This window comes from Crocuta crocuta, unplaced genomic scaffold, assembly GCF_008692635.1.
Source record: "Crocuta crocuta isolate KB4526 unplaced genomic scaffold, BGI_CrCroc_1.0 scaffold13, whole genome shotgun sequence".
In the NCBI taxonomy this organism is placed as follows: Eukaryota; Metazoa; Chordata; class Mammalia; order Carnivora; family Hyaenidae; genus Crocuta; species Crocuta crocuta.
The window spans coordinates 8,985,125-8,994,405 of NW_027530007.1; the positions used below are offsets into that span (position 1 = coordinate 8,985,125).

Consider the following 9,281-nt stretch of genomic DNA (forward strand, 5'->3'; position numbering starts at 1 on the left):
AGAGCAGCCACCGGCACCCGGCAGCTGGCGACCAGTTCCATGAGGTCCATCTCCTTTGACTCCTTTCCATCCGGGGGCCAGGCACACCAGTGCCACAGGGTTAGCCCATCCTGTCAGGGTCCCCCATCCCCAACAGCAGAGGCTGAAACCTGAGTCCTCATGAAACTTTGCAGGAAAAGCCAACAAAGTGGTTTCCTCACCCCACAGTGCATTGGACCCAGAGCAGCAATCCATCAGACCACCTGGAGACCCCAGCCCCTGGTCAGCCTCACCTTCACCTCAGGGATGCCTCCCACCCTCTACCTCACCTCACTGGACCTTGGCACCGCTCACATCACACTGATCAGCTCCCCAGGACGCCACCCTGGACTGGGAGCACCCAGGGCAGGGTCTGACTTTTTATCTTCTCAAGGCAGGGCTTGGCTCAGAGCCCAAAGACTCGGTGTGGTGAGCCCAGGCAATTCACACAGTTTCCCATTTACCACGTACGTGTCACTGCAGCTCGCCCCGGGTCTGCATCCGTCCCTAGGTTCAAAAAGGGCCCACGGACAGTCCTGCGGCCAAACCCCAAGCAATGTTCACAGGCCCACAGTGGACCCTGTTTGCTGCTGCCATACGTCATGGGTGGGCTCTTCAGGAGGAGGGGCATAAAGGAACCAGGGTAAGTCCAGGGATCAGTGTAAACCTGGGGTGGGGTGGGGGCCGGCAAGGGATTGTCTCCGTGGGCAAATGGGCTGGCCTTCAGAAGCTCATTTCAAGGGGAGAGACTGACCTCCGGGCCAACACAGTAGTGGGGCTTAGGGCCTGGCTTGGGGGAGGGGGAAGCGGCAGGCAGCCTGTCCTTCCTCGCCCCAGGCAGAGTCTGAGCCCCCCACAGGGGCTCTCCGCCTTCAGAGAGACAAAGGGCCATTGAGGCCCCAGGCCCAGTAGGGGGAGGGGAGTGCAGGCTACCAGAGCTATTTTGGGATCTTCAGACTCAAAATCATTCAGCCCTGACCAGCCCACTCAGGCACATGCCCTAGGAAGGAACAGAGGACATTCAGAGCCAGAAACGAGCCCCTCTGGTCTCTGGGCTCACACGCAGCAACACGTGACTGCAGAGGTACACGTACACATCCAGTGTTACAGGTGTCACCCACGCAGAGACCCAAGTGCACCCACTCACCCGAGTTTGCACCAGCACTGGGTGTTGTACAAGTGCACAACTCACGGGCGTGAATACACACTGGCTGTCTCACACGCACAGGCCCACCCACAGCTCTAATGCCGAGGCCTCCGCCCCCCCACCCCTTGCCAGTGCCACCTCCAGTCTGTCTGCCCCCCCCTTAATCCTTGGGGATCCTGAGGTACCCACCACACCTGTAGTAAATGCAGCTGCCGCCACACGGAGCAAAGCAATAGCGCACAGGCTACCTAGTGGGCCCAGAATCACAGGTGTCTGGCTGCCCTGGTGGGGGAGGGGAAGAGGACCAGACAGAGCAGCCCCTACTCAGCTTCCTGATGTCAGCTCTCAAGCCGCAGCCATTCCCTCTCCCTGGGCCTCAGCAGACAATGGGCATTTCACAGCGGGATGTCACTGCTGGCCCGGGGCCAGCCACTGGGAAAGAGGCCTTGTCAGGCCCAAGCCGCAGAGTCTCACCTCAGGTGCAGCCAAGAGGTACCCATGTTTGATTCTGCAGGCTGTGTGTCCACCCACCCGGCTACCAGGCAAGGCCCACACTTCCACCGGGTAGTCCACACTGCAGGGTGGTGGCATTAAATGACAGTTTTGAAGAGGGACTCAGCAAGGCTGGATGCTTGGAAGCCAGCTGCTTGCCCAGCAGTCTCTGCACCCATCCCTCACTCCTTACATATTATTGCTCATGGGTGCCCTGGGCCCTGTACGCACTGGCCCATCTGAGCTCTTCCACAGGGAGGGCTGAGTATATCCTGCGTCAGATAGGCTCTCTGCCCTCAGGGAGGTTACCGTGTAGCAGGGGGCACACTAGATTGGAGGGTCTGAGGGATGACATCTATACAGAGACTTGGATGATCCAGAGAGGGATTTGCACAAATCAGTAGGAAGAGCTTCCAGAGGTGACTACAGAGACCAAGTGATGCCAGTGTAGTGAAGCCTGAAGGTGACAGGGATTAGGGGTGGGAGATAAGGAGCCAGAGGGGCAGATCCTCAGGCTGGGGAGCACTGGGGGATAGAGCCCCGTTTGTGGCCTGGACACTTGCCAGGATGCCAGCCACAGTCACCAGGGGGCGCCATCTGAATAGAGGAGGAGAGTAGGTGCCTGTAGAAAAGGTAGGGATGGAGTGAGGCTGATCTGTCACACTCCATCCCTCTTCTCCAGGACAGCCCCAAATCCACCCGTTCTTGGTGAGGCCCTGCCCATCTCCAGGAGGAAAAGACAGCTGGGGGAGTCAGGGCGGCACCCAAGCGTGGACAGTGTGTGGTGAGTCAGGGAGTGTTACTGCTAAGCGCCTGGCTGTGTTGAACTGGGCACCTTGGGGAGGCAACAGGGGATGCACAGACTGGCACCAAGTTCTGAGTGGGGGAGCTTTATGAAGGTGATGACTGGGTGGGCATCACGATGCACAGGAGTGGCAAACACTCCCGTGGATGGGGAGAGACAGAGAGAGGTTCGGAGAGCAAAGGGGCAGAGAGACAGACACCCAGAGGAGAGAGCTGCAGACAGAAAAGCAGAGGCAGTAATGGGAGTCTGTAGGCAGAGCTTCCTCCCAGGAGGAGAGCAAATGGGAATCGCACTGAGGGTGCTGTCATCAGGCGGGAAGGCTCGAGGTCGGGGGGTGGGGGGGGGACCAGCTTGCTCTCTCAGCCGCCGGTCGCCCTCTCTCCTGCACATGCACCCCTCACTCAAGCTGTGCGGGCACCTGCTGTCCCCTGCACCCACTGAACCCGGTGCTGTCTTCTCTGCCCAGAACACCCCTCCCCCTCTGCCTTCACCTCTCAACACCTCGCTCACGCCTGGCCTCCCTGGGAAGGCCCCCAGCAGGGCCCTGTGCAGGTGGCAGCATGAACCCCTTTCTAGTGAGGGTCTGGTGCTGGGCTGTGAGTGGATGCGTGGAGGAAGGGACCACTGGATGGCTTCATGAATGGGCGTAGCCTCACTGCCTCCCTCCAGGGAGAGGGGACATACCCTCTGCTCTGGCAGGTTGGAACAGGCCACCGTCTGGCCCCGATGTCTGTGCTTTTATTCCTCCTGATGTGCACTGGAGCCTCTCATACCAGTGGACAGAGGGACAGGCGCCTCCAGCAGCCACGCCAGGCTGCCGGCTCCTCCCAGGGCAGGGGCAGGGCGACTGAGAGGAGGAGCTGGGAAGACTCCGGCCCAGCCTGGCCAGCCGCAGACCCGGCCCTCCTGACTCTCCCAGCTCGACTCCCCAACTGCCCTGCCACCCCCAGCACCCTGTGTCGGACTCAGGGTCCCACAGGCTCATGCTGGGACAGTGAGCCTGAGCGGCCCCCGGGGCCCTCTCCTGTCCCCACAGCCCTTTCATCTTATCGCTGAGGAACCACTGTGGTCACTCTCAGAGGACAGCCTGCGGGAGGGAGTGTCCAGTTCTCTGCCAGGCAGGAAGTGGGACAACCAACAGCAGGCAGAGGCCAGGGCCCTGTTCGAAGGCCCGCGAGTCACAAGCACAGGCTGCCTGCAACCAGCCAGTTGGCAGAGCACCTGCAGGGCCCCCACCCCAGGAGGCCCAGGGAAACAGGGTGGCACAAACCACACGCACCAGCTGGGGCTAATACTCAGAACTGTCACGTGCCCAGATCAGTATGTCTGTGGCTGCAAGGCACCCATGCACACATGCGTACAAATACACGCGCGCGCACACGTGCAGGCCACACAGCTGGAAGCAGCTGGCTGCATGTGAGGACAGAAATCTCCCCCTCTCCAGGGCCTCTACTCTATGTGGGGGGGGGCGAGGGGCCGGCTTCCCCTTCCCAGGTCCAGCTGTAAGCAGCCCCTGGCGGGGGGTCTTCCTCAGAGGAAGTTCTCAGGATCTGCTCTGGGTGGAGAGGCCCCTCTAAGGGAGGCTGGAGGCTCCACCAGAGGCCTAGGTCACCCCCTCTCCAGATCCGAACCACAGCCTCAGGCTTGAACGTGACCCCTCCTAAGCCCCAGTGTAGAACCTGGGGGCGGGGCACGTTACCCTCCTTCACTGAGCTGTCACTATCATTAGGGTAACTGTCACTGGGGTGCTGTCCTGTTTCTCTGAGCCCCTTTTTCTTATCAGTCAGCACCTCCAGTGAGAACTGCCTGGGACTCGAAGGTGTACAGGACTCTGGGTTACCATGGTGATTGTGCCTGCAGCCGCCAGCCCAGCCCCAGCCAGGCCTCAGGGACCTGGGTGGGGAGCCTTGATTCCCCTGTTCCAGGGGCAAGGGAAGTGCCAGGGCCAGGAGGGCAGAACAGGAAAGGGAGTGCATTCTCTACCCCGCCCCCAGGCCTCTGGGCAAGGGTAGGACTTGTGGGGCTGGGGGGCATACAGGGTGCATCTGGCCTGGGTCCCACAGACAGAGGCAAAGGACTGGGATGGGGGGTGGGAAGAAGGCCTGTTTCCACAGCTGTGTTCCACCCTCCTGTGGTGACAGGGGGCAGGCTTTGATTCTCATGGGGTTGGGGGTGGGGGTTAACCCTTCTGGAAGGAAGCAACACAACCACGATGGAGGAGGCTGTGCTGGACCCTGGGCCCCTGTCCCATTAACTTCCCTGGGGCGGACCCGTCCTCCCCTCTGCTACCCTTGCATTTAGCCTGTGAGGACAGGTAGCCGCCAGACCTAGGCCAGCTAGTGCTGACCAGGTGATCTCCCATTTCCTCTGTGCGCACGGGTCCCAGCACCCACAGAGATGCTGCAAGGGCATAACCAGCCCCACGGGAATATGCTCGGCCCAGCACAGCCCGGGGAGGCCCAGTGAAGAGAAGGAGAGGGGAGGACAGTTCCAAAACAATCTTTTTTTTCCATTTCCCATCTGCAGGGGCTGGGGCTCCTCTCTGGGTGGGGAGCGAGGGGGTGGGTGGGGTCTGGAAAAAGCCAAGAGCTGTTTTTACTAGCTTAGCCCTGCCCAAAGGGAAGACATCCCAGGGAAGTAACAGGAGAGCACGCAAAGCCCGCCCCTGCGACTACCCCAGCGAATGTACACTAAAATCAAAGCCAAAGCCAGCAGGTGCCCCAAGCACCTGACTTCCAGCCAAGGACTCCCCAGGTGGGGGCAGGACTGCGCAGCGGGGGGTCATCTCTCACCTGGGCAGACTCCCTCCCCCCAGCAGCGGAACGGAAGAAGAGAGAGTAGGGCAGACAGCCTCCGGTCCGGGCCTGCCTTCTCTCGGCCCTCTTGGCTGACCCGCCTGGGGGAGGGGCTCAGGAGGACACTGGGTGGGGTCTGCAGGGGGTGGGGTGAGAACCCAGTCAAGAGGGCAGAAGAGGGAACAGGGAGGAGTTACCTCCCACTTCAGCAGGGAGGAATGTGGGGGGAGTAGGGTATGAATGGGGGGGTGCGAAAGCCAACTGCCCAGAACCCTCCCCTGAACACCTACCTGCCCCCACACTGCGGAGAGCTGGGCGGCGTGTGTCTGCCACCCCCACCCAGCTCCAAGGCCCGAGAGAAGCCAGAGGGCCCAGGACCCACTGCCTCTCTGACGGGACCTGTAGCACAGCCCTCCTTCAGGCCCTAGACAGCTGGCCTGGCAGGGAGGAGGGGACGGTACTCACTAGCATCAGGCCTGCCAGGCTGGGCTGGGGATTGCTGCTGCCAGGACCCCCCTCAGGGCTGGGCCGGGCCAATGCCAGACTCACTCTGACCCTGTCCTTGAGCCAGGACCCCAGCCCTTGCCAGGCCCCAGTGAGGGCAGACAACACTTCCTTTCTCTGCTCCAGGCTCCCAGTGGGGAGGGAAGGGCCCCAGACCTCCATGTCCCTCCTGGGGGCTACAGAAGCCCCAGGACCAGTCTTCCTGAGGTGTGGGTGGGGGGAGTGGGGGGAGTGCGCGGTGGTGTCCAGACCAGGGCAAGGTGGCCGAGCACTGGAGGAAATGGCTGCTCAGCTGCCAGCCTGGGCAGGCTCGCAGTGCGTGGGCAGCTGGCACAGGAAGAAGCCAGGCTGCTTCTCTGACAAAGCAGGGGGCAGGGGTCTTCCTCCGGCAGAGGCTGCCCCAGAGCAGCAGGCCTCCCTCACCCAAAGGTGGCGCACAGGGAGTGACACATACCTGTCTCAGTTATGCCAGGAATGTGGTTCCCCAGGCAGAGGAAGGGAGGAGGAGGAGCCTTCCTGGGGGCTGGAGGCTGGGGAAGGGGCCTGACCTGACAGAGTCAGGAAGCCCCTGGAGGCCCTGGGCGAGAAAGTGAGAAAGTTAAGTCCTAGAGGTTGTGTGTGCTGCCCAGCAGCAGGTTCCCCTTCGGGACACTGGCAGGAGCAGTGCCCAGGCAGTGATGGGGGGGAGCAGGCCAGGGGTATACCCAAGGGGGTGGACCTGGAGGGACACTGCCCCCCACTTTGGCTGCTCTGGGCCTTTAGACGGGGGGAGGGGTGGTATTGGGAGGGGAGTACACTAGGGATGGGGTGTCCTGCACACAATGGGACTCAGTGTGACTTCCGAAGATTAGGGGCTGCTCAGGCTTCACCCTGGGCCCTATGGAGCCGGGGCGATGGGGCCGCTGGGAACAGAATGGGGCCAGAATCAGATGGGGAAGGGTCAGCTTAGCTCAAGTCCTGTCCATCCATCTTCCTCACTAGGGTGAGTTCCTTGATTCCCAGAGAGCCTAGGGTGGAGTCCCGGGGTGGGGTCCAAGGTCCTTATCTCATGAAGAAAAGGAGGCGGGCCAATCTCCCACCCTCACCCAGCTTGGAAAGGTGGGCATGGGATTAATACTTCCCCAAGCCTGGACCCAGTTCCTTGAGATCTTGTGCCTCAGGCCTCCGGAGCCTCAAGGGGGAGGCACCCCTTCACCCTGGGCCACTGGGATGCATCAACCCTGACCTAGCACCTGGCCCTCCCAGCCCGGCCCCCATGGCACCCTGGTCTGCTTTCAAAGCAGAGATCTGTGTCGCCCAGCCCAAAACTTCCAGGCACCTTACCGTGGGACCCAAGCTCCTCCATCTATATCGCCCCCCTCCCCAGCAGGCTCTTCCCCTCCACCCCACTCCACCTGCAAGGCCCCAAGCTATAGTCATAGCTAATGCCTTTCTCTGCATCTCCTCTCCCCAAGACCATCCTCCCTAGCAGGCCTGCCCCAGTGCTGCCCACTGGCATACAGGTCCAGCACTATCCCATCTCCAGCTAGAGCTCAGGTCCTGGCCTGGTACTTGAGTGCTGGGTGCCCAGGGCACACAGTAGGTCAAGTCTCACCCAGTCCTGGCTGGGGGGCTCTCCTCGGGTACCTTCCTTTCCAGCTGTCCCTGTGCTCAGCCTGGCATATACAGAGCCAGGGGCTGCCATGGGTAGAACAGGCTTTGGCAAGATGCCAAACCTTGTTCTGCCCAGGGTGGCCCTCCTACCACATGCCCTCTGACCCCACAGAAGGCCACAGTTACTGAGTCACAGACCCTCAGGCTGGACCCGCCCAGCTGTAGAGTTGATAATTCACTCTCTCTATCTTATAGGGACAGGGGACTTTCCGTACCCTGACCCCTCTTCTCTAGCCTCTCCTTAGCCCCCGCTCCCACCCCCACTTATCCCCCAAACCGGGTATCACCATCCCATAGCCTGGAGCTCAAGCACCCAGAGAAGGGCAAGGTTGTAAGGTGTGAGGGCCAGGCTGGGTCCCCCTCATCTGAGCCAGTGCTGGGAAGGGGCCAGGAATACACAGCCCTGCCGGCTTCTCGTGCGGTGCTGTGGCCCGGGACCCTGAGGCGGCCCAGGAACAGGTAACCGTAGGTGGGGCAGAATGCCACAGGGCTCCCCATTTCAGGCCCTGCCCCTAGCCCTGCGCAGTCCCTCCCAGACCACCATCCAGGATCCCACAGAAACCAAGCCAGCATCTCAGCAGTAAGTTAGATAGAAGGTGGGACTTCCCTGCTGGTCAGAAGAACAAATCAGAGGGACAGGGTTGCCTTTCCGAGAAAGGAAGTCGCAGACCCTTCCCACTGCCCTGAGGAGGAAATGTTCTTTCCACCCCCGCCCCACCCCCCCTCCAATGCATCCCTTCCCAGGCAGCCATGAGAGGACAGACAGGAAGTGGGGGCGAGGGGCAGTTCCTACATTCTCCCTGCCACATCGCCCAGCAAAGGATCTCAGCCCCCAACTGTGGCTCTCTTGGGGCAAGGCCTCCCCCCCACGCCCACCCCCACCCGCAGGGAAGCCATTGGTCATGATTCCAGCTTACCTCCCAGAGGCTGGGCTGGGGAGGGGTGCTCTTGGGCCATTCAGAATAGCCACGTGCTGTGTGGACAGCAGACAGGGAAACACTCTTCGACTCAATTAGAGAATTCCACACCCACTCAAACCCCTAGAAGCCCCCTCCACACAAATTCCGCCTTCCAGAAATGACAGGCCTCTTGGAACGCATACGGAGCCAGCCCCTCCTCCAATCCCTATGCCCCACTCTGAGGGGTTTGCTCAACATCGGGGGCCCGTCCAGACAGATGTTTGGGCCCCTGCAGGAACATAAACAGCTGGTATTCATTCACCTGGCCCACTCCTCTCACTCAGAAAAAGACCAGGAGGGAGAGGGTGAGCACAAGAGGAGGAAGCCTGTCCCTTTGCAAGACAGGGACTCGCTCGGCCCTAGGACAAAAGATGGTGGCATTGTGGGATAGGGGGTGCTCAGTGGGGACCCCTGCAAATGTCAGAGATTGGAGCTGACCTTGCCATGGCCAGACTCAGCTGGGAGTCCTGGGAGGAAGGAAGGAGATCGGACGACCATAAGACACATGTGCTCTAGCCTACGGCAAACTCTCCTCTGCACTCCAGGGCGTGACGTGGAGCTCCTCCAAGCCGGCCCCTGGTCAAGTCCCCACATACCTTCTACACAGTGCTCCACTTCCTCCAGATTCCGCAGGGTGATGCGCATGAGGCTGGAATTGAGCATCAGCTCGTTCTTGTGGGCTGGCCACAGGTATGGGGGTGCAGGGTTCACAAAGAAGATCCTGGTGTCCCCAGTGGACACCTGGTTGTCACAGATGAGGGGATCCCCAAAGCCGCCAATCACCACCTTGTTGCCACCGTCAAGCAGGCTCTCTTGGGTCACCATGTGTTTGCCCTTCAAGTACCGCCAGACCCGAACCTGGGGTGGACATGGGGGGAGGGGGGAGCGGGGGAGGGGGCAGGGATCAG

The 9,281-nt window shown here is 61.0% G+C and overlaps 1 protein-coding gene across 2 annotated transcripts in view; it reads right to left on the minus strand.

Annotated features, from left to right (window-relative positions):
- Window positions 1–9,281, minus strand: part of AGRN (agrin) — a 32,172-nt gene that overhangs the window by 20,546 nt on the left and 2,345 nt on the right. For both annotated transcript variants that reach the window (XM_077763950.1, XM_077763949.1), the window contains exon 2: window positions 8,970–9,231. In XM_077763950.1, the coding sequence (XP_077620076.1) occupies window positions 8,970–9,231 (262 nt within the window). The remainder of the gene's footprint in view (window positions 1–8,969; window positions 9,232–9,281) is intronic.